The following is a 25,315-nucleotide window of genomic DNA, read 5'->3' on the forward strand; positions in this document are numbered from 1 at the left end:
AGGTCCTCCGGAAGAGCAGCGGGTGCTCTTGGCCCCGGAGCCATCTCTCCAGGTTATTTGTTTTTGAGGCAGGATCTTAGATAGCTTAGGCTAGCCTTCAACCCTGCAGCTGAGGATGACCTTGAACTCCTGAGCCTCCTGCGTCAGTTTCTGAAGTGCTGGGGTTACAGGTATGCACTGCCATGCCTGGTTTCATAAGAAGCCTTGGCGCACATGCCTCTTAGATCATGTGTGAATGGATTTCTTTAGATACATATCTCAGGATAGAAATGAACTACCTGCAGCTCCTCTAGATAGAGTGATGCTGTTTTCTAAAATGGCTGGATAATTTATGCTCTCTCCAAAATCCCACAAGAGTACTTGTCTTTTTTTATTTGCACAAAATTTAATTTTTGCTAGACTCTAACATTTTTGTGGATTCAGTCAACATATAATGGTATTTCACTGTGGTTTTAATTTGCATATTACTTGATTACTAATTAGGTTGTGTATCCTTTTATATGTTTATTAGATATTCAGATTTCCTCTATTGTGAAGGGCCTCTTCAAATCTCTTGCTATTTTTTATTTTATTAATTAAATTTGTTCGTTGGCAATTTCACACATGTACGTAAAGCATTCTGGCCACTCTCGCCCTCACATTCTCCCATCTCCCTACTCTATCCCGTCGCCCCTCTTCCCTGCATTTCTCTTTCTCACACACATGTTTATTGGTTTTGTTTCATGAACCACCAGGTTTAAACAGGGCTGTCTGTGTGACCATGGGTTTGGAGCTATCCATTGGATTCTAGTGGGCTCCGTGGTGGATATGCAACAAAAGACAGATTTTTCTTTATCTACCGGGACCCAATAGCTCAACAGTGTCGGGTAGAGCCCCATAAGCCACACCCCTTCCACGACTGACTGTTGAGCCTGGTGCAGATGACTGCAGTTGTGTGGTCATGCTTGCAAAGGCTGTTGTGAGCCCAGAGGATGCTGTGCAGCCCTTTGCGCTGACAGCCCTTCGCGCTGACAGCCCTTTGCTGTTTTCTGGCTCTTTTAGTTGGTTGATAATTACATGATTTCACTCATCTTTTATGTGTACCCTTTTGGAAACCTTAGACTTGAAGTGAGTCATTTGAGAGAGATCTTATGTTTGAAGTCTGAAAGTCCTGCCTGATATTGTCTGTATTTCTTCTGTTTTTATTTAATGGGATTACTGGTGTATTTGTATATAAAGCTACTAAGTAATTGTTTGAGGTGGTAGCTCAGTTGGCAAAGAGCTTGCTGCACAACCTTGAGGACCCAAGTTCCTCAGGACCCATGTAAGCGATGGGTGTTCCCAGTGTGCTTCCACAACCCAGCTTGGCGGTAGGGGCATGGAGGCAGCAGGATCCCTGGGACTTGCTTGTTAGTCAGCCTAGCCACCCAGCGAACTCCAGGGTCAGTGAGAGACCATGACTCAAAAGATAAGGTGGAGACGGTCGAAGAGGTACATGGGCTAGTTTTATGTCAACTTGACACAAGCTATCATCATTTTGTCAGTTAGGGAAATTCTACCACCAGACTGGCCCGTGGGCAAACCCATGGTCTATACCCTCCCCCCATTGATGATTGATGTGGGCAGGCCTAGCACACTGTGAGTGGTGTCACTCCTGGGCTGGTGGTCCTGAGTACCATCAGGAAGCTGCCGAACAACCCATGGGGAGCCGTTAATAAACCGCACCCCTCCATGGCCTTTGCATCAGCTCTGCATCTGACTTCCCTCATTGACAGACTGTGGTATGACTCTGTAAGCTGAAACAAACCCTCTTGTCCCCAAGTGGCTTTGGGTCACTGTGTTTATCACAGCAATAGAAGCTCGAGCTAAGGCAAGAGGACATCCATGTCAACCTCTGACCTCCACACACATGTGCAGGTGCATGTGATCACAACATTACACAGCTGCTTCCTTTGTACTGGTTCCTCTTGTTCCATGTTTCTCATGCATTCCTCTCTCCCACCCCCTTCTTAACCATATCGTGTGTGCATACATAGTTATGTATGTGAAGGTGCATGTGTACACATGTGTGGAGGCCAGAGCTCCACCTTGGGCATCTTCCTCAACTGCTTTCCACTTTCTGATTTAAGATGGGGTCTCTCACTTCTACCACTAATTTGGTTTGGATAAGCTGGCTGATCAGCAAGTTCAGGAACCCCCTCTTCCCCAGCTTCCCCTCCTGATGGCTAGGACCACAAGCCTACGCTGCCATGCCCGACAACGTTCTGATATATGTTCAGGGGGCCAAACTCGGGTCCTCATGCGTGCATGGCAAGCATTTTACTCACTGAGCTGTTTTCCCAGCCCTCTTAGCTTATCTTCTAATTGCTTGTTAGTGTACTCCTCTCCGTCCTATTTTGGAAATTATATACTCTCTCTGCTGTGTTAGTGGTGACTCCAGTAATTAAGGCATGCATTCTTAACTTGCCAGAGTCGAAACATAATAAAAACCTCTCTCTTCTTCCAAGCTAACAAGGCAGCTTTCTGAGCTCCGCTCTCCTCACACCCTCCCAACTTGTTGCTTATCTGATACTTGTCTCCTATCACCACCGTTTTCCGCAGCAGAAGTGTTTAAGTATGCTACCCTGTTGTTCCCAGAGTCTAAGAACTGCCCTTTACCTATGTGAAGCCTTCAGCCTGTGTCTACTCCCCACTGAGGATCTGTCGAATTTCGCAACCTCAGAACCAAGGAAAATGTCCTAACCTTTGTCTTAAGGTGAATACCTATGCTTGGCCTTCCATGTTGGCAGTGTTCTTTGTTAACAATGTCTATGGATTAATTGGTATAAAAATTAACAGTATTTTTTAAATTAAAAATTTAAAAGCCTTTTCATACCTTTCTTTGCCCATCCAACCTGCCCGTGTCTCCCCAACTCCCATTCAGGCTAACAGCCTCTTGTTCTTTAATTTTTATCGTCTCCCCTGTCCCCATACACGTGTATAGAAATATACCCTGCTGGGTCCACTCAGTGTTGTTTGCATATATGTTTTTGGATATGTACCAAAGGGCTGGTCCCCCAAATCCCGCCCCTCTCAGCAACCATTAATAGCTCTTCATTCAGGGGTGGAGCCTGGTGAGATTCTACCATTCTTCCTGACGATTCAGCTGGTGTTGTCATTATGTAAGTCTTGCTTAGGCAGCCTATTTTTGAGATACTGGTTGTCTGGCTGTTAGAATGTTTTCGCTTCCTCTTCTGAGATAGCCCCTGAGCCTTAGAGGGGCTGTTTTGTTCTGAGATAGCCCCTGAATTTCAGGCATAGGGCCATGCTGTAGATACATCGGTTGGGGTTGGGTTTCCCACAGTGGGTTGTCTTCTGAATTTTGACCAGGAGGGAACTTGTCTGATGGTCTTCGCCAACTGCAAAAGCCCGCGTCTTTGACGAGAGTGAGAGTTGTCTGTAGGACTTGCACAGTAGAGGAAACACACACTCTGGACATTTGCACATGCAACGCCATTATTCTGTGTCTAATCTCCCTCCAGTGTTGAAGGAGTCTCACACATCCTAACCACAACAGCTCCAGTGCCATCTCTGGCGGTGTGTGTGTGTGTGTGTGTGTGTGTGTGTGGACTTCCATGTGGCTGTGCTTTTCACACCTGCTCCTCCAAAAGACTAACTCCTTTCTTGTAATGTGGCCACTAGGAAAACTTTAGAAGTGGATTGAGTAGCATTTAAAAAAACTACAATGATTTATTTTGAGTGTGTTGGGGTAGGAGTTCATGGGCCACAGTGCCCAGGGGGAGTTCAGAGGACAGCTTGTGGGAGTCGGTTCTCTCCTTTCACCATGGAGGTCCCGGGAGCGTGTGCTCTAACCCACCGAGCCATCTTGCAAGTCCCAAGATTTGATGAAAGCGGCGCTCTTACATTCGCATTAAGCACATATCTGAAAATTAAGAGGAATGAGGTCGGTGTGACATCCCTTCGCTAATGGTTCCCACTGAAACTTGACAAATGCCTCTGTGTGGAAAAATACAGAGCATATTAGTGTTCTAGGTTTGCTATAACAAATTATCACAGGTTAGATGGCTTAAAGAACAGAAATGCATTCCCAGTTTCTTCCATTTAGAAGCTCAGACATCTAAAACCAAGACCCTGGGTGTGCTATGCCGTCTCTGGCATCTAGGGGAGAGCCCTCGTCTCCCTCATCGTCTCCTGACTTCTGAGGAATGTCAGCCGATTTTTACACTCCTCTGCTAGCAGCTGGCTCTGTCTCCACACGGTGTTTCCTTTGCATGTGCACTGCCCCTCCGCAGTCTCCCCTCGGTGGATGTTCAAATCTCCCCCCTGTATAACACCAGCCACAGTGTTAGGGCCTACCGTGATCGAGTGTGGCCTCATCTTGACTTGGTTATCCCTGCAAAGAACCCGCTTCCAAATAAAATATTCACAGTCTTCTGGGTTAGGATCTCAAGAGATTTTTTGGGAGAACACAGTTCAGTCAAATTGGGGCAGCAGATAAGGTGAGAAATACTGTCATAGTTACTGTCAGCTGTCAACTTGACATATCTGGGAAGTAAAATCTCAAATGAGGAACTGTCTTCCTAAGACTGGCCTGAGGCCATGTTTGTGAGGCACTTTCTTGATTTCTAGTTAATGTAAGGGGTCTTGGCTCATTGTGGGTGGTGCCATGCCTGGGCAGGCGCCCTGGGCTGTGTAAGAAAGGAAGTGGGCAAGTCTGTAAGCAGAATTCCTCCCTGGTCTCTGCTTCAGTTCCTGCTTCCAGGTTAGTTTCTGCCTTGACTTCCCCTGATAATGGACTATAAAGTGTAGTATGGAATGAACTCATTCTTCCTCAAATGCCTTTTTGATCAGTATTCTGTAGTGACGGCGAAGCAAACTAGGCCAGATACCTTTGAGAATAACACCATCTAGTCTGTAAAATCCAGTCTGATATTTGGGAACTTCTTATATTTTTGGTTGGGAGCCTAGCCTTTAGTGGCTGAGCCATCTCTCCAGCCTGATATTCGGGAACTTAAAATTCTTTCACAACACACTGTAAAAATAAACCAGTCCCCAGGCTGTCTGTCTGCCCACTGTCTGTCTACCCACTGTCTTATAAACACTTGTGTGGATATGATTTCAGACAGCTTCTGTCTTGACCGCATGGGATCGAGATGTCGAGAGTACTATGCAGCCAGTATCTGTGTTCCTTGGATCGGGGCACCAGGGAGTGAGCACCGATGGACTGAACACACTTTCAGATGTGTCCAGAGAGAGTTTGGCGTGTGCCCTCTGTGTTTCCATCATCACCTTGTTATCATGTGTCTGGGGATGCCGGCAAACCCCAACAAGTACCTTGAAATGTTCTGGCCACTGGTGGGCTGATGGTGACAGAGAAAGGAGGGATTACCATCTGTGAGAACAAAGTTCCTACGCTTTGTGCCTACACCAACAGAAAATCTTACCAATCAACACAGCCAGTGAATTGACCTGAGCTCTTTGATTATGGCTGGGAATGTCTCGAGAGTTAATAGAAGATGGTAACTGCCATTAAGTTTCCTCATGTCCTATGTAGTCAGAGGATGCCTAATCTTCACTGTCAACCTGACAAGAATCGGAATCATCAACAAAACACATCTCTGAGTGTGCCAGTGAGGATGTTTTTAGAGAGCTTTAACTGAGGAAAGAAGACTTGTACTAGGTGCGGGCAACACCATCCCACAGGGGAGACTAAGCTGGGCACTGACCTTCATCTCTCTCTGCTTCATGACTCTGGGCACGATGTGCCCTGTCAACTCATGCTCCTGCCGCTGTACCTTTTCACCACGAAGGACGGTGTACCCTAAAATTGTGAGTCAAAAGGAATCCTTCTGTAAGTGGCTTCTGTGTGGAATTTTGTCATGCCAACAAGAAAAGGATCATGTGGTTCTACTATGCTCTCTGTGGTGACAAACACCATGAATCAACACAACCTGAGGAGGAAAGAGTTTACTTGGCTTACTGCTTACATTCCTTTATCAAGGGAAGCCAAGGCAGGGCCAGGAGGCAGCAACTGAAGCAGAGACCATGGAGGGATGCTTTTTGCCGGATTGCTCTCTCTGACTCATGCCTAGCCAGCTTTCTTATAGCCGAGGGCCCCCTGACCAGTGATGGTCCTGCCCACAGTGGGCCCGGTGGCCCTTAGACTTTAAGCATCAATCAGTGCAACTCCTCACAGCCATAACCACAGGTCAGCATGACGTGGGCAGTCCCTCAGTTGAGGCTCCCTCTTCCCCACTACTCTTGGTTGTGTTAAACTGACAATAAAACCTCACCAGGACGCGCACCTTCTGAGCGCCAACTCGTCTATGGGGCTCACCTCACTTCTCCTGTTCTTGGAGGAATGGTTGCCGTATAACAGGAACTTCAAAAAATATTTGCTGGATGGATAAAATCTATGGCCACAATCCTTCATCTACCAGATTTTTCTCAAAATATCCATTTGCTTTTAATTATACTAACTATGGGGTCCTGGCCCCATGGGACAGTGATGTCCTTCTTAAAGTTCTATTACAAGCCATAAAACTGAATCTGCAATGTAATCAAAGTCTGTCTTTGTCACCTCAAAGAGGGAAGACGCGGACATGCAATGTCGTCTTCCCCATCCAATGGGTCAGAGCACCACCCAGATTTAACCATGATATTTAAGAGCTGTACACAGCATCTAGTCTGTTTCTGTCTCCAAACTTTACGAGCAGAGAAACCGAGGTTCATGGGGGAACAGTCTTAGCCACAGCTAGCCAGGCAATCAGTGAAGAGGGCTGGAGAGATGGCTTGGTGGTTAAGAACAGTTCCTGCTCTTGCAGAGGACTTGAATTTGGTTTCCAGCACCCACACCAGGCAGTTCACAAGCATCAGTAACTCCAGCTCCAGGAGACCCAATGCCCTCTCCGGTCTCTGCACTTATACTCACATGTACGTATATGTATATTTTATAACTTATAAAAATTAGAACTAAGCCATCCAGCCCCTAGGACAGTGCTTCCTCTGGCCATGGCCACCGTCAAGTTCTGATTGCAAATCATCAGGAGCCCTGAGAATGAGGGAGAAGCAGCTCAGGCACATGTTAGTATCATACAATTAAGAGAAAACCCAATCAATGATACTTTAAGATATAATGCTAGGGGCTGGGGAGAGATCTGTTTGTAAACAAGCATGGGGACTTGAATTTGACCCCCATTGACTGATTTAAAAATAGCAGGCACTCGGAGTGCACCTGTAATCTCAGACCAGGGATGCAGAGGTAAGGGGACCCTTAGGGCTGTTGCCCAGCCAGCCAAATGTATGTGGAGAGCATCAGTGAGAAACCTCATCTCAAAGAGCGCCCAAAGAGTGACATCAGAGTTTGACATCCGACCTACAAATGCACATGTACCTATGTACACACTAGCACACACACACATACAAAACATATGTTACTCTTGCCATACCTTTAAAAATATCCATTTTAATGGCTGTCTCACAGGTGTTGCCCAGCAGCTGTGACCATGCAATCATGCAAACCCAAATTAGTAACACCATCCCTACCCAATGTGGCTTCTCTAAGGCTACCTGAGACCATTGGAAATGTCCTTGCCATGTGTCCCTAGAAGTTATAGTTCTGAGAAGTTGGCTATGGTAAATCACATCTCTCATCACAACCAAAATAAATGGGGCAGTGACGTTTTCTGAAAATTTGGAAGGGCTGTCAAAGCAGAGATGTATTTTTGTCTTTTGATTCCTATTGGTATGGGGGCTTTCTCAAGGATGTCCCCATTCAGCTCTGACACAGTGACCAGTGGCATGCATTGGTGAGGCTGAGTGCCACCCCTAGGGGGAAGGAGTTCACAGCAGAGGAAGACATTTGAACCTGCCCCGTGCATGCGGAGTGTCTTCACTGAGGTCCAGGGCTGTTCCCCTCCTTGCTGGTGACTTCATCTTCATTTTGCATTGAGCTGGATGTACTAATGTTGACCCCGTCACTCAGGCCCCTGGTGACACTATCATAGGATGGTGGGAAAGATGTGGCAGAAGCAGTTTCTGATTTGTCTGGCAGCCCTCCACCGTCATTTGCCATGAATGTAACATAGCCTTCACCAGGGAGTGGTCCGTCCTCCTCTTCAGCCCTGGGTACGCTAAGGGGGTTGGATAGTGTCAATGAGCGTTGTAACACATAGCTCCGATAGGCCTTTTGAATGACAGTGGCTGAGATGGCTTCCTGCTTCCATCGGAGGGTGGTTGCTATTGGCTCATAGGATTCTTTGGAAAGATTAGTGGCCATAAATTTCTCTTCCATATTAGTCTTCAGAGAATCCAACTCTCCAGATTCTCCCAAGACATTCTTCGTGAAGGCAAAGAGGATGTCCAAACAGTGGATCTTATCTCCAGGGACCAGCGGCAGGTCCATCTGGATTAATATGTTCTGGTTCGGTTTTGGGATTCTAAGAGGGCCCGAGAGTGTGTCTGCAAAGTCCGAGAGGGCAGAAAAGGCAATGAACTGAGTGGCCTTAGGGTCGAACTTCTCCCAGGTCTCATAGAACATGTCAAAGTCATCCTCACTCAGGGGCTCCGTGCTCTCTTCCGTGGCCACATTGAAGTTCTCCAGGATCACGGCAATGTACATGTTGACCACGATGAGGAAGGAGATGATGATATAGGTGGTGAAGAAGACGATGCCCACCGCTGGGCTCCCACAGTTCCCCCTGGAGCCATTGCTGTTGGGCAGATTGGGGTCACAGTATGGGGGCCCCGTGTTGAGGATGGGGCTGAGGAGGCCGTCCCAGCCGGCTGATGTGGTGATCTGGAAAAGGCACAGCATGCTGTTGCCGAAGGTCTTGAAGTTGAACATGTCGTCGATGCCAGCTTCTTCCACAACATTGGCAAAGCTGGCCATGCCGAAGATGGAGTAGATGAACATGACGAGGAAGAGCAGGAGGCCAATGTTGAAGAGGGCGGGCAGGGACATCATGAGGGCGAAGAGCAGCGTGCGGATCCCCTTGGCTGCTCGGATCAGCCTGAGGATGCGGCCGATTCTGGCCAGACGGATGACCCGGAAGAGTGTTGGGGAGAAGTAATTTTCAAGTGATGTAAGGATTGCAGAAAACACCAGACCTGCAACATGGCGGGAAATTATTAATTAGTGTCTCAAACCATGAGCTCTGGTTAAGTTGGCTATGAGCATGTGTCCTCCTCTTTTCTCAGTATAGACACCCATATTTGAAGAGTCTGGGCCTTAGCCTGACCTGCTGGTCAGTAACTGTCCGTGGTGGTAACCATTCCTCCCTCAGGCTATTTTTTTGACCTTTCTACTATGTTCTTATCATTCTCCCAACCAGAACAACTTATAAGTCAGCCTCTAAAACCCTGTTGTCTTCAACACACCATGCATGCATGTGTGGGAATAACACAGTGAATCCCATTAATTTGTTCAGTTAATACATGTCAATCATCATAATAAACAACCGTCTCTCTTCCACAGCCAAGTTCAGCCAGAAATGACTGTAGTCTCCTCCACATGCCCACAATGCTTTGCTTCCAACATGACATAGCCCACCACGTTCATTTCCCCACCCTAGTTCTGTGCTCCGGGTAAGCTAGGACCCCCTATGATCTGTCCCCTTATTTCCTACTGTGAAGATTGACTCAGTTCCTGGAACACAATCCCACAGATAATTGTATGGAGCTCACATTAATTATAAGGAGGCCCAGGAGTTGGGCGACTTGCTGACAGATAAACAAGAAGGTTCTGAATGGTCAGCTGTCTACACAATGGTTTTAATTTATCTCCTTCATTCCCAGCTGTACTTGAACTCTATGTTAGGGTCTGGAGATAGGATTTTTCAGGGTCAGTTGTGCCCTGTAATCCTAAGCATGAGAAGGGAAGAAAGATGAAGGATGCACAGACCACTACATGGCATCTAATATGAGATCATGTATATGTCAAGTGTGCATCTATGAATTTAATATGAGATTATTTATATGCCATGCACGCATCTATGACATCTAATGTGAGATTATGTATGCATCATGTATGCATCTATGACATCTAATATGAAACAATGTATACCTCATGTATACATATATGACATCTAGCATGAGATAATTTATATGTCACATATGCATTTATGACATCTAATAGAGATCATGTATGTACCATGTATGCGTCTATGGCATCTGAGATCATGTATAGGTCATGGATACATCTATGGCATCTGAGATCATGTATATGTCATGAATACATCTATGACACCTAATATGAGATTGTGTGCACATCATGTGTGCATCTTTAATTTTCTCAGGATTGTTCAGAAGAAACAGAGAATGCATACTTCCAACAACAAACATCTTTCTGGTGTGAAGGGAGAGTGGGGGAAAGAAGAAAGACGGACAGGTGATTCTTCAGGTTGTTTCCCATCTGCATCTATAGGGATTCCTGCCCAGTGCTATGTAGGAACCGGGAACTGTTAGCAAAAAGCCCTCACCATAGGACATGTGGTTTTTCAATATTGTCGATATGGATATCCATAAAGCAACTCCCATCAAAATGTCCTCTTGACTCTCTTATTTTGAAAGACAGATGAAACAAAATGAACAAATGAAAACCAAAACTCACTAGCCAATCGACAGCAGAGCTTCTGTTGCCCTCGGTCACAGGGAAGTCATAGAGGACAGATCTCCGTAGAGTTCTTCTCATTTGCTGCTGTCTACTTGATGTTTTTAAGGGAGTCTCACTCCACATCCCAGACTGATCTCAAAGTCACAATATTCCTCCTGCCTCAGCATCTCAAGGGCTTATAGGCATGCAACACCATTCCCAGCCAATAGGGTGGGTCTCACACTAACGAACCAATGGACTGATTGATTAGGAGAAGACTTTCAGAGGCAGCTGATATGTCTATGGTGTTGACAGTAGAAATGCTTTCGTGGATATACAAACCTCAAACCTGACAGGTTGTATATATTAAATACATATGTATTTTTGTTATGTCAATCTTAATAAAGACATTTTAGAAAATCCACCAGCAATACCAAGATAAAGCAAAGCCAGATTAAAGCCTCAAACAAATAAATGCAACCCAAGCCTCTGTTTTGCCACCAGGGTAGGGCAAGTGATGAATTGCTGTCGGTTGTATAGAGATGCCATTAGCTCTTGATAGTAAATCAATGGGAAATTAAGCCCACAGCTGTGCACTGACATGAGCAGTAGGTGGGTCAGAATATAACTGGCAAAGATATTTTTATGATTCAATACAAAGTTGGTGAGTCAGGATGTGTCCTGTCAAGAGTCAAGCAGCAGTTAAACCACTAGTCCCGGGACAATGTGACAGTCTTCATTGTCAACTCGACTGGATTTAGAATAACCTGGACACAGTTCAGACGTCTCTCAGGACCTTTCTGAGAAGCTTAGCTTTTAGACCAACCCTAAATGTAGGTGATGCCATCCCATGGGCTGGGGTCCTGGACTGAATGAAAAGGAGGAAGTGAGATTTACACCAGCATCCTTTGCTTTCTGCTTCCCGATTGGGGATTCAACCTGATCTCACACCTCATGCTATCGCTGCTGGGACACCCCACCACAGTGACCACATCCCTTCTTAAATCATGAGCCCAAAGCGGTCATTTCCTCTGCAGTGACTAGTCGGGTATTTGGTAGCAGCAGTTGGAAGAGTAACTGATACAGACAGTCTCTCAGTTGTTGTGGGAGGGAGCTAGGTCATTAGAAGAATGCAGGCTGGTCTAAGTTCCGATCTGCCTCCTGCAGACTGTTACTGCATCACATTCCGAATCTCTGAGGCTCCATTCTAAACGTGTAAGATAAGGTCAATGGCACCTCCTTCAAAGAAGCTGCCAATCCGGGGCACCTAACCCAGCTCAAAACTCAGTAAGTAATCAGTTACAGTGACTCCATTTCTCAATCCAGATTCCGACTCTAGACACCACTGCACCCAAAATATAGAGCCCTCAACAAGACCCCAGTGTCTTTACAGCATTGATCTCATTGCATTGAGCCCTTCACTTTTCTGTCACCCATGATCACATGATGAAGCCCACCAACTGTCTTCTTTTCCTGAGAACATCATGGGGCATTACCGTCTGCTGCCTTTGGAAGACCACACAAATTGGGCTCTTCTAACCCATAGAAAGAATTTTGAAAAAAACAAGCTGAGGCTGGGGTGACGGCTCAGTGGGTAAGGTCCTACAGAGCCCGGTGTGGAAGTGTGCACCTGCAATCCCAGGGCTCTTACAGCAAGATGGGAGGCGGAGACAGGAGAATCGCCCACAGTTTGAGGGCCGGCTAGCCTGGTGTACGAAGCAGAGGACAATAAGGGACTCTGGATCAAACAATGTGGAAGGTGAGGGCTGACACAGAGGAGCCCTGACCTCCATCATGGTACACATGCACCTGCACACCTGCACACACATGCACACAGAGTTTTACAAGTGAGTTGGCTGCTTCCTTGGTTTTAAAATAATAGCTAAACAACCCCAAGCAGGAATGAGGCTTCCCCAGGCCATGGCTGCCACTCACTCCCAATGGACAGGATCACCACGATGAAGTCAAACACATTCCAGCCGTTGGTGAAGTAGTACTGCCGCAGGGCTATCATCTTCAGCACGCACTCGCCCGTGAAGACGGCCACGAAGAACTGGTTGATCCTGCCCAGGACCTTGGTCTTCTCTTCACTCTGGTCGTCAGTCTCCACCATCATGGTGACCATGTTGAGGCAAATGAGGACCATAATGGCGATGTCAAAAGCTTGTCTGGTCACGATGTCAAACACAAAGCCCTGGTACTTATTCTGAGAAAGAAAGGGAGGTGTCAGGCCAGCCTGTTCTAGTCTCCTGAATCCAGCACCCCATTATGAGAGCTCTTTAGGCTCCAGTCTTGGGCATCCTTGGCTTCTGACCCCATCCTTTTCCCTTGATCTCTCCAGCCTGCGAGTTGACATGTGTGTAGTGTTTGCTAATTATTTCCTCTATCCCAAACTGCAACCTCTCTGAGGGCGGGAACTGTGTCCATCTTGCTTACAACTCTGATTCTAGCATCTGCATAGTGCCTGCCGTGGAATCTGTGTGAATGGAAGATAGAATGAGCAGCTGCGAGTCAACCTCCCGACTAGCTTAACTAATCCTGTACAGAGTCACTTACAGAGTGGATGCTGTGACCAGGGTCCCTCATGTGTGGCACCAGAGGTGGAGCCAAAGAACCTGCTATAGCCCTACCAGGATGCTTCAGAAGCTTCCAACTGGGCGAAGGGAAGCTGCCACAAGGCTGATGCCCCCTGCTGCTTCACAGCACAGGGGGTTTGCTGCCCTGCTGGGTTAGAGCAGAAAACCTGACCACAGAGGGCCTGGCTCTTGGTTTGACTGTTGGCTGCTGTCCTGGGATGGGAGTGGCTTTGCTGAGCTACTAGGCCCTCATGTGTCATCATGAAAATGGAGAGAAAAGAAGAGGCTCATTCATGGTTACATGATTTCTAGCTAAACCAAGCAAGCCTCAGATGAGGGTTAGATATTCCAACGTTTGGCTGTTCCTGGCTCAGCCTGTGGGCAGGGCTCACATCTTGGCAATCCTCTGTGCACTCAGAGATGATGGAGGGCGAATGATAACATGACAGACAGATGTAGAATCCCAGGAGCAGAGCCAGGCAGTGAGGTCTACTCTCCTCCTCACAGGGAGGACATGGAGGGTCCCGGCTAAGACTTCATTGGAAGCAATGGTATCCACCTACAATTCCTACTCTGATCATGTTGCCTGGAATTCCAACACTAGCCCATGCCTTCATATCTATGGGATACTGTTTGAAATTGAGCCCACCCTATCCCAGGGACAATAAGAGGAAGAAGCTCCAGTGACTTGTGGGCTGGAGAGGCCATAGAAAAAGTATCAGAAGCTTGATTATTCTAAACAGAGTCGTCCAAACACAGGGCTCTCTGGCTCGTCATTTCTGTGAGGTCAGCGAAGACCACGGAACTCAGCACTGTCGTTGGGGCCAGGAAAGGTCACGGAACTCAGATGCTTGCTTCTATAAACCTTGACATGAACCTATTCACTGGGCACAGCCTTTATCCCAAATTGTTTGATTCTGAGCCTGTTCCCACCCATTGGATTTTGTGCACGTGTGTGTGGTGTGTGTGTGTGTGTGTGTGTGTCCTGAGAGGCCCGCAGAAAGCCTTGCACTTTCTTGCTCAGATTTATCCAAACGCAGTTATTTTCATCTTATGGGATCTGGAAGGAATGTTCCACCCTACAGAGCTGGAGCCGCCTGCCATTCCTGATCAGGGCTTTATCACAGATGTTTGAACAGCCTCAGAAACACATTGTTTACAAATAAAGTGTGCCGAAGATGAGCAATCTCCCTTTTCCTCCTGCAAACGTTCTGACACCTGGTATTCACCAAGCCTGGAGTAACTTATCTAAGGACCACTCTTAGAAATTCTAACTACTCTTTTTATTCCATGATTGTTTCCAAATCCACAATGGAACCTTCAGTTGTTGGGAGATGCAGAGCTCGTCAGACAGGCTTATTTCAGGCACCCACCGGAACTGTTTTCACTTCATTTAAACTTCTCATCTTTGGGGGCCTGGGAACCTCATCGCTTCCACCCCTGAACTTGCCCCGATCTCCTCCATACAGCACTGGCCAGGCTGAATCAACAAACCTCCTCTGATACAGAGAAACTCAGGGGCTCACCATGGGCCGCGGGATGGGCTTCTGGGGCTTCTTGGAGCCCAGCTTCTTCATGGCGTTGTAATACTTCTTCTGCTCCTCCGTCATGAAGATGTCCTGGCCCCCTAGGTAGAGGAGAGGGACACACCGATGTTATTAAAAATAACGAGATCCCCCAGAGATGCCAAAGCCAGAGTGCTGAATAGCAAGGACCTTTTCATCTCCTCTGCAGGAAGGACCAGGGATGTCTGGACGGAGAGGGAATGAACCTGTTGCAGACTCCCTGCCTGGTGTCTGCAGTCAGATGCTCTACCTAGCGCCATGTGCACTAAACTCTGAGAGGAGCATCTGGATATGAGCCACGGGCTGGGCTTCTTGAGCAAAGCTGATTTCTGTCCTACAGTATGAGAGTGAAGAGGGCTTGGGAACAGGAGAATATGTAGGCACAATGAGAAAGCCTCTTATCCCTTTAGCGCTCACATTTTATATTAGAAATATAAATAAATGGATTAGGTTTCTATGAAGCCAAGGAAAGTATGGAGGCAAGAACCTTCTTTTCCATTCCAAGAGGGTTGGGACTCTGCCAGTGCCTGAGGCCTTGGCCTTCCTGAGATGTCCTAACTCAGTCCACTGGGGAATTAAAGTTCTAGAGTCCCAGGTGCTGGAGCCTTTCTCTCCTTGGTTGTACTTAATGAGGCGTCATCTGTGTGGGGTCACTTGGCTCCAGCTGAGAAGACCGAGGGGGAACCTTGGGGAGCATTGATGACACTGCAAATAGAGCTCCCCAGCAGCGGCAGCATCAGGCACCAGACAGTGGTGAGGACCAAACCCAGGGGACAAATATCAGCTTGGCGCTACAGACAGGAAGCGCTGTATCACTGGCTTTTAGCCACGAGGCCACAGCTGTCCAAGGGGTCGGAAACGCAGGGTTCATTACCACGGCCGAGACACTCGAGCCCCACTTATCTTTTTTTTCTGTTGATTGAAGTTGTCAATTATGACCCCAACAAAGAGATTCAGCGTAAAGAAGCCACCAAAGATGATGAAGACGACGAAGTATATGTACATGTACAAGTTGTACTCCCACTGAGGCTGGCTGTTGATCTGTGGTCGAGACAAGGAGATGTGAGGAGGCACATGCCTTTTCCCCTGAGAGCCAACCCCGAGACAAGGCCCCGGCGCTTTATCCTGTAAAGCAGAATTGCCCGAGGAGTTGGGAGAAGCAGCAGGTGAGAAAAGGCTGGTGGAAGGGTATTATTTGTTAGCCAGGCTGTAGGCAACTGAAGCTCCATCCTGACGAGAACACACCCCAGTGTGGGCCCACTAAGGAACAGAGAAGCTGTAAGCCTTGTCTATCAGCTTCTGAGACTTATTAATGAAAGTTGTCTGGAAATGTCCCATCCCCTGTCCTGCCGGGAGAAGCCACTGAGTAACATCTGATGGACTGAAGACTCGCTTCAAGCAGAGGATGGGAATCCCAGAGGACTCCAGGGGTTGAGAGGGCCGGTCGGACATCAGTTGTACCCACCATGGCAGGAAGGGACCTTAGCCGTTAGCCACATTACTGCTTAGGACTGGAATGTGAAACAGCTCCCGCAGGTTCACTAGTGTTTGGACACTTGGTCCCCAGTTGGTGCCGCTGTTTGGGAAGGCTGTGTAAGTTTTAAGACTGAAAGTCTTGCTGGAAGAAACATTATTTCCTGTCCACTCTGCTTCCTCACAGACTGCAATGTGACCAGCTGCCTCCCGCTCCTGTCAGCTTTTCCAGGCCATGAGAGGCCAGACCTCCTTTGAACTGTCAGTCAAAACAACCCCTCCTTTCCATTCCTTCTTGTCAGGTGTTTGGCCATAGCAACAAGAAAAGTAACGAATAAAACCACTGCTGTCTAGCTGTCTGTCCATGTTCTCAACAGTGAGCAATAGACATACTTGAGAAGCCTAAGGAGCCCATGTGGAAGGCTAGTTGGGCTCAAATGCCCCAAAACGTAGCAGCTGGATGTTGCTACAGGGATGGTCTGTGGGATGCTGTGTAAGCCTGAGTCTTCTGGCAGGATGGCTATTTAAATCTCCTCCCAGATACAGTCAGCATGCCAGATACAGTCAGCATCCCAGATACAGTCAGCATGCCAGACACAGTCAGCATGCCAGATACAGCCAGCATCCCAGACACAGTCAGCATGCCAGATACAGTCAGCATCCCAGATACAGCCAACATGACAGATACAGTCAGCATCCCAGACACAGTCAGCATCCCAGATACAGTCAGCATCCCAGACACAGTCAGCATCCCAGATACAGCCAGCATGCTAGATACAGTCAGCATCCCAGATACAGTCAGCATCCCAGACACAGTCAGCATGCCAGACACAGTCAACATCCCAGATATAGGACGCAGAGGGGAAGGCTATGGGTGCCGGGAGCTGAGACTCACCTCTCCGGAATCCACAGCAGCATACATAATTTCCATCCAGCCTTTGAAGGTTGCCTGGAAACAAGAAGTGGAGGACAATCAGCATCTGTCCATCTAACTGGACCCTTTCTAGTCCATGGTGGCTCAGGGAAAGAGAGCAAGATGCAAAGAGAGTTGGGGAGGAAAAAGCATAGGCAGAAAGGGAAGGAAGTCTCTGGGTGACTGGACCAAACTCACATGATTTCAAGTAACCCAGAGCAGTGTGGTATTGAAGACCTGGAACTTTCTAGAATATGGCCTCAGCTGGGACTCTAGTCACTATAGGGACACCTGGCACAGGCTGTCCTGTGCTCTCCCAGGGCTGCCATTTTCTCAGTCAGTTTCCCAGACAATGTACATGACATAAGAATAGATAACACATTTTTTAAAAAGTTATCCTGAATTTTTCGTTTTTCCATATGAAGTTGAGTATTGTTTTTTCAAGGTCTGTAAAGAATTGTGTTGGGATTTTAATGTGGATTGTATTAACTCTATAGATTTCTATTGTTAAGGTGTTACTCCTACTGATCCATGAACATGGGAAATATTCTCCAATTTTTTCAAAGACTTAAAGTTCTTGTCATACAAGTCTTTTACTTGCTTGGTTACAGTTATACCAAGGAACTTTATATTATTTGTGGCGATTGTGAAGGGTGTTTTTTTCTCTGATTTCTTTCTAAGCCTGTTTATTGTTTGTATATGTAGAGGGATACTGATTTTTTAAAGTTAATCTTGTATCCAGCTACTTGACTAAAGGTGTTTATCAGCTATAAGAGTTCCCTGGTAGAATTTTTGGGGTCACTTATGCATACTATCATTTCACTGTGAATAATGATACTTCGACTTCTTCCTTTCCAATTTGTATCCCCTTGGTCTCCTTTAGTTGTCTTATTGCTCTAGCCAGAACTTCAAGAACTATGTTGAATAGATATGCAGAGAGTGGACAGCCTTGTCTTGGTCCTGATTTTAGTGTAATTGCTTTGAGTTTCTAACCTGGAAACAACCTAGATGCCCCTCAACTTAAAAATGGCTAAAGAAAATGCTGTACATTTACATACTGAAGTACTACTCAGCTGTTAAAAACAATGACATCATGAAATTTGCAGGCAAATGGCTGAAACTAGAAAAAATCATCCTGAGTGATGTTGTGGGATATTTGTACACTGTGTGAAGATATATTGCTATGATTGCTTTAATAAAGAGCTGAATGGCCAATAGCTAGGCAGGAGGGGTAGGTGGGACGCCCAGGAAGAGAGAGGGAGTAGAAAGAGGAATCGAGGCACATGAGAGAGATGCCAGGAGACGCAGAACAAGCAAGACATACAGGAAGAGCAGTAACAGTCATAAGTCATGTCACATGGCAGCGTGTAGATGAATAGAAATGGGTTAACTTAACTTGTAAGAACTAATTAGGAACGAGCCATAGCTAAGGCCAAGCTTTCATAATTGATAATAAGTCTCCATGTCATGATTTGGGAGCTGATTGGTGGAACAGAGAAAGACTCACTATAGAGTGAGGTAACGCGGACTCAGAAAGACAAACATGGTATGTACTCACTTATAAGTGGACATTAGCCGTAAAGTAAAGGAGAACAACCCACAGATCCAGGGAGGCTAAGTAACGAGGAGGGCTCAAGAGGGGACACTTGGATCTCCCTGGGAAGGGGAAGTAGAAATTTCACGGGTGGACTGGGGGTGTAAACATAAGGGGTCAGGTGGGGGAGGGATGGAGACGGAGAGTACTGAGGGAGGTGACTGGAAAAGGGGGTCATTCCATGATCAGGTAGAAGCCTGCTGCAAGGGAAACTCTCAGGAATCTACAAGGATGACCCCAGCTAAGACTCCAAGCAATAGGGAGTATGTAGCCTAAACTGGCCATCTCCTGTGACCAGGCAAGATTTCTGGAGGAGAGACTGGGACACCAACCCAACTCTATAACTTTCGACCTATAATCTGTCCCGCCTGTTGGATGTGCTGAGGTAAGTGCGGCACAGAGATTATGGGAGTGGCCAAGTAATGACTGTATAGCCTGAGACCCACACCACAAGGCTCACCCCAGGATTGTCTGGAGCACCAGGACACAGAGGCTGGATGGCCCAGAGCCTTAGGGTAGAGCCAAACATGACTGGAGAAGAAAATGTCAATGTAATGATGCCTAAGGATATTCTGCTATACTCATAGATGGGTGCCTAGCCTGTCATCAGAGAGCCTTCATCTAGTAATTGATGGGAACATGCAGAGACCCACAGCCAAATATTAGGCCCAGCTTCAGGAATCCTGCTGAAGAGAGGGAGGAAGGATTGTAAGAGCCAGAGGGGTCAAGGACATTACAAGAAAACGCACAGAATCAACTAACCTGGCTCAGAGGAACTCACAGAGACTGAACTGACAACCAGGACGCCTGCCTGGAAATGACCTAGGCCCTCTGCACATATGTGACAGTTGTATAGCTTGGTCCTCTTGTGGGGCTCCTGACAGTGGGAGCAGGGGTTATCTCTGACTCCTTTGCTGGCTTTGGGACCCCATTCCTCATACTGGGTCGCCTTGCCAAGCCTTAATACCAGGAGGTACTTAGTCTTACTGCAACTTGTTACGCCATGCTTTGCTGATGTCCATGGGAGGCCTGCCATGTGGCTGCTAGGAACCGAATTCATGACCTCTGGAAGAGCAGCCAGCACCCTTAACCTCTGAGTCATCTCTCCAGCTCCCCTTTTCTGAACAGAAACAAAGGAGGAGTGGTTTGTCCATTTATCTCATGAAGCCACAGGTCCTGCATCCAGTTCTGACTGTGATTTCCAGGGGTTAAGCACAGTGCCTAGCAGACCACAGCTACAGAGGCTGTTTGTTCCCTGAATGCATGAGCAGAGGGGGAAATTGAGGAACTCACAGGCAAACAGATGTCACAGATGTGTAAGTAGCTGTAACCACACTTCAACAAACACAGTGCTGGATGAAAATGTGGATGCAGACAGACGAGGTACAAATAAATAGCGTGAATGTGCTTCACTGCTATCACCAATATTATCCACCACTGCAGCAAACTTAATTAGCTATAATTTGTTATTGTACAGGAGATAATGGGAAGTGAAAGATGGAGACATGTGGTCATGTCTGTTCTGGGCATCCTGTCGCTTGGATGGCTCACCTTTTAGCCTTCTATCTCAGGCAGACTTAGCCAGCATTAGCCCTGTGAGCTCACACTCCTCAATGAGGGCCTTTAGTCTATCCATGGAGATAGAGACTGACTCCAGCTTATGCTCAGTGCTGCCTCCTGTGATGTCTCTATGTAGCATCGCCGGGAAGAACCTGGAAGTTCCCTTTACTAAGCAGCCAAAGGAATGAAAATGATGGATTCAGGGTTGACTCACCACCTGAAGAAGAGCCAGGTAACCCATAGCAACATTGTCAAAGTTGACTTTCACGTTGACCCAGAAGTAGTGACCGGTGTAGTTTTGGTTGCAACAGTCAGACTTGTTTGTCACAATGGTTGAATTCACAACAGAAAACGGATGATAGCTGGTGTCGATGCACCTTAAAAATTTCCCTGCAAAGAGGTTCACACCCATGATGCTGAAGATGAGCCAGAAGATGAGGCAGACGAGGAGGACGTTCATGATGGAGGGGATGGCGCCCACCAGCGCATCCACCACTACCTGGTGGGAAACAGAAAGGGTCCTGAAATCCCCCAAATGTCACTTCTCTTTACTTCTCTGTCAAGCACATACCTGCACACAGAGGCTGAAGACAGCCTGCGGCGGCATCATTTCACCCACCTCCTCTGAGGCAGTTTCTCATTGACCTTGAACTCACTCAGTAGGGTAGGCTGGCTGCCAGTGAGCCCCAGGGCCACTTGACTCTGCCTTGCCAGCTGAGAGTATAAGCGTGTGTCTCCATGCCTGCCTTTTAAAATTACACTATTCACATGGGTTCTGGGTTTGAATTCAGATCCTCACACTTGTGAGGCGGGCACTGGAGAAATTGAGCCCTCTCTCCAGCCCACAAGCCGATTTGAAAACTCCATTGTTATTTGTGAAGCTATGGCCATTGCTTCGGGTCAGTGATGGAGGTGGGACAGGGAGGAGAAGCAACGGGGCAGGTGGCAGAGACAAGCCATAGGATATAAAGACTATCCAGAGAGATGCTGGCTGCGGTGCTGAGCCGAGGTTATCTCTGCATTTATTCAGAGTGTTAGGGAAGAGATTCACTTGTCACAGGAAAAGCACAGCGGGTGCTCTGTGTGTGTTCAGGGATAAGACCAGAAGGCAGGGAATAGCCAGGACCATGTCTCCAAGGCAGTGAGATCTGAGGCCTGGGGCTGGTGGCACTTGTGGGTGATGAGAAAGGAGGTTATTACAGTCTGACTTGAGGGAGACAAGAGTCAGCCTGCGCAGTGTCACCGAGATGTGATCGGGAAGGGACAACACAGATCTGATACCTGGACGTGTGGACTGCTCCATGGGTCAGTGGTAAGGAGGGCACGGGGGTGGGGGAAGCAGGGGAAGGTTTGCCAAATGCTGCGGGTAGAAAGTTCTGAAATGGGTCTTACCCTCATGCCTTCGAATCGAGACAGAGCCCGCAGTGGCCGGAGAGCGCGGAGAGTCCGAAGGGCTTTGATGGACGCCACATCTGAATATTCAAGGATCTTGGCTATGAGGCTTGTCAGGGAGATCTGGTGCAGGCAGAGAGCATAGCATTATCCTGGGGATCTAGAATGTCAGCCGCTGGAAAGAGAAAGCACCTCTGTTCCCCGTCTCCCAGGCCCTGCTCTGTCTGTCTAGCCTGGGCAAAGTTCTAGAAAGTCCTTTACTTTTACTGGATTAAAAGGTTTATTAGTATATACTAATTATACACAATGGTTTCATTATGTTTTCATGAGTATATATAATAATATGGTTTATATGGTTCGGTCACATTCACCTCCCATGATTTTCTACTGTCTCCCCCATCCTCCCCTGAACCCCTTCTCCTCCAATTAGGTACCTTTTTACTTTCATGCTGTGTGTGTGTGTGTGTGTGTGTGTGTGTATTTATGTTTCATTGGGTTACCTACAGGAGCAAGAGCATCTAACTGGTGGCTACACCACTAAGAAAACATCTCTCCTTCCTCTAGCAATCATGAGTTATCTATAGATCCTTGGGGATGGGGGAGCTCATGAGCCCCTCCTCAACCATGGCAGAATGTTGATGGGCCCAGTCTTGTGCAGGTGACAGCTGCTCTGAGTTCAAGAGTGCAATGTCCATGACACGCCCCCAAAATGGCATTTCACAGCATTCTACCCTTCCTCTGGATCTTATGTTCTCTCCTCCAGATCTTCCATGATGGACTCAAAACCCATTCATTACTCACATGGACTTCTGGCTAAGTGTCTAAGTTAGGGTTTCTATTGTTGTGAAGAGACACCATGACCACAGCAACTCTTATAAAGGAAAACATTTAACTGGGGCTGGCTTACAGTTCGGAGGTTCAGTCCATTATCATCATGGTGGGAAATATGGCAGCATGCAGACAGACGTGATAAAGAAGGAGTTGAGAGTCCTACGTCTTGATCCACAGGCAATTGGAAGTGAACTGTGTCACTGGGCATAGTGTGAGCATAGGAGACGTCAAAACCCACCCCCACAGTGGCTCACTTCCTCCAACAAGGCCACACCCACTCCAACAAAGCCACACCTCCTACTGGTGCCACTCCCTATGGGGACCATTTTTTCTCAAACCACCACCACAGCAAGAAAACGTATTCTCACTCATTGCTATCCCCAGAAACATGTGGTCAAACTTCATTTTTCCTCCAATGGCGCTGGCTGGGCCCCAAGAACCTTGATATTTTGATTGAATTTCAGAGATTTGGGGGAGCTGATGCCCCTTCATTTGGACCTGTGATTAAAGCTGATTGTAGTGGTTTAAATGAGAAATGTCCCCCACAAGTTCATGTGTTTGAACACTTGGCCCCTAGCTGGTGGTGTTGTTTGAGCAGGTAATGGACCCTTGTTGGAGGAACTGCATTGATGGGGTCACTGGGGGCTGGCTTTGAAGGCTTATAGCCTTGTCCTACTTCTTCTCCCCACCCTGCTTCTCTCTCTCTCTCTCTCTCTCTCTCTCTCTCTCTCTCTCTCTCTCTCTCTCTGTTTCTTGTGTGAGGGTGAGAGTGTGACCATCTGCTCCTGCTGCCGTGCTTTCTCTGCCTGTTGTCATGTTTCCCTGCGGTGACAAATTCTATCCCTCTGGAACCAAAAACCAAAACAAACCTTTTCTTCACAGAACAGAAAGGTAACTAATATGCTCATTTTGAGGGATCTAAGTTAGTCTTGATTGTATCTGCTTAGAAAATTGGGTTGGGAAGAATCCTGCTTGTGTGTATCTGTTCAGGCCCCTCTTGATCCCTGGCTTTGTGGCCCCCTGGATTAAGAAACTTTCACCCTTTTTAAAATACAAGATTCAAGTGGAAAGGAGGGCGTCCGACCCCAAGTCAGCTAGTTCTCGTAGCTGGGCAGTTGTCTGAGCTCTAGCTTCAAGACATCTGAGGTCCAGCTGAGCAGTGAGTCCCTGTTGGTCTGCTGGTTCTCTTTAGATGCTATCCCAAGGATATCAAAGGACACAGGCTGTCATGAAAAACAGCCACTTCTTGCAGGAACTCTCAAGATACTAGGGGGAAACATTCTGGGGACAAGCTTAGCTTTATGGGACTGTGAGCCAGACCCACAACACCCTGGATGGTGCTGAATTAGGGCTTAGATTACTTACCCTGGCGCCTGTACCAGGACTCTAGAAAGCAAGGAGTTGACACGTAGGTCCCTGTGTCTGAAACAATACCCATTATCTGAATGGGTGGCCTATTCTACCAGGCCAACAGTGACCACAACAAACAGGATAGAAAGGACTTCCTTCTTGCATTAACACAAGGCTGCAGACACCATCAGGCACCCAGCTGTCTGCCTGGCTGAGGGCAGCATGCATGGTTCAGGGCCAGTTTTATGTCAGTCTTTTGCACATCCTTCAAGAAAAGCTGTTTCTTGTTCAAACTTTGCAAATGGAGCAGACAACCCCAGCCAAGCCCACCTTTTGTATCGCTCAGAACACCAGCTCCACAGCTTACCATCAGGGCTAATACTGCATATGTCTCCTCCACACTCTACCGTAATTCCGGCTAAGACCCTCCCACTTCCACTCTTCTCTAGGACCTCAGCAGTCTGGGTCATGTGACCACAGCCTGTCTTTCTAGCCACATCCTGCTCAGGTCGAATGGTTTTCCGTGTACACGTGGCCTCCGTCGTGCGTTCAACTCGGATTGACCTTCCTCCAGCACCTCTCTGCTCTCACTTGTGTTCCTACAGGAAGCTTTCCGAGACACTCCGCTCACCGAGGGGAAGAAAGCTCATGCTTCTGTTTCACCTCAGTGGTGACTGTCCTCAGCAGTGTCCACCACACACACCCTTTGGATACGTTTACTTCTCTGAATATGTCCTGTCTAGGAAGATTAAAGCGTAAACTCCTAGAGAAGATCTCTCTCTCCTCCCACCCCTCCCTTACATTCTTTACTCTTCCTTTTCCCTCCCCTCCTCTCTTCCTCCTCTCCCGTCTTTTCCATCTTCCACTTCCCTCCCTATCTCCATACTCTCTCCTTCCCTTCATTTTTTTTATCCCCCAAATCACTCTTTCTTCCTCCCCCTCCCCTCTATTCTATCCCCTTTCCTTTTGGGGGACAGGTCTTACTATGTAGCCAGGCTGGTCTCAGACCCCCAGTATTCCTCTGCCAGCCTCTCCAGTGCTGGGATCCTAGGCATATAACACTGTGCCTGGCCGACTGTCTATTTCTTGCTTCCATGTTTCCCAGAGCATTCCGTGCAGCAACTTTGCATTTAAAAGATTTTGCAAATAAATATTTGATAGATGCAAGAAAAGACTCATGTCGGGATGGATGAAAAGATGGGAGGAAGAAAGGATCAAAGGCCACAAAGATGGGTAGGATAGACAGTTGAGGGCAAGGGTCAGAGAAAGAATCAGAGAAAGGAGAACGTATGGATGAAGGGAAAGGATGGATAGATGAAAGAAGGAATGGCTAAGTAAAATGATGGACAGATGCATGATAGGTGGAGAGCCGGGTCGAAGAGATGAGTGGGAGAAATTAGTGAATGGCTGAAAGTTTGGTTAGGTGGATAGCTGGAAGAGAAGGGGATGAATGGACGGTAGGGGGAACATGGCCGGGGTGGGGGGGGGGAG

At 47.4% G+C, this 25,315-nt stretch overlaps 1 protein-coding gene across 2 annotated transcripts in view; it reads right to left on the minus strand.

Annotated features, from left to right (window-relative positions):
* Positions 1-7,870: 7,870 nt before the first annotated feature.
* Positions 7,871-25,315, minus strand: part of Scn10a (sodium voltage-gated channel alpha subunit 10) — a 98,650-nt gene continuing 81,205 nt past the window's right edge. Inside the window, exons 21-27 of one of the 2 annotated variants that reach the window (XM_057766500.1) lie at positions 21,644-21,766; positions 20,466-20,750; positions 17,080-17,133; positions 15,615-15,752; positions 14,673-14,777; positions 12,506-12,776; positions 7,871-9,087 (exon numbers count right to left, since the gene is read on the minus strand). In XM_057766500.1, the coding sequence (XP_057622483.1) occupies positions 7,871-9,087; positions 12,506-12,776; positions 14,673-14,777; positions 15,615-15,752; positions 17,080-17,133; positions 20,466-20,750; positions 21,644-21,766 (2,193 nt within the window). Of the gene's footprint in view, positions 9,088-12,505; positions 12,777-14,672; positions 14,778-15,610; positions 15,753-17,079; positions 17,134-20,465; positions 20,751-21,643; positions 21,767-25,315 lie in introns of both variants that reach the window. The other variant, XM_057766499.1, reaches the window with a different exon arrangement.

Source organism: Chionomys nivalis, chromosome 4, assembly GCF_950005125.1.
Source record: "Chionomys nivalis chromosome 4, mChiNiv1.1, whole genome shotgun sequence".
Classification (NCBI taxonomy): domain Eukaryota; kingdom Metazoa; phylum Chordata; class Mammalia; order Rodentia; family Cricetidae; genus Chionomys; species Chionomys nivalis.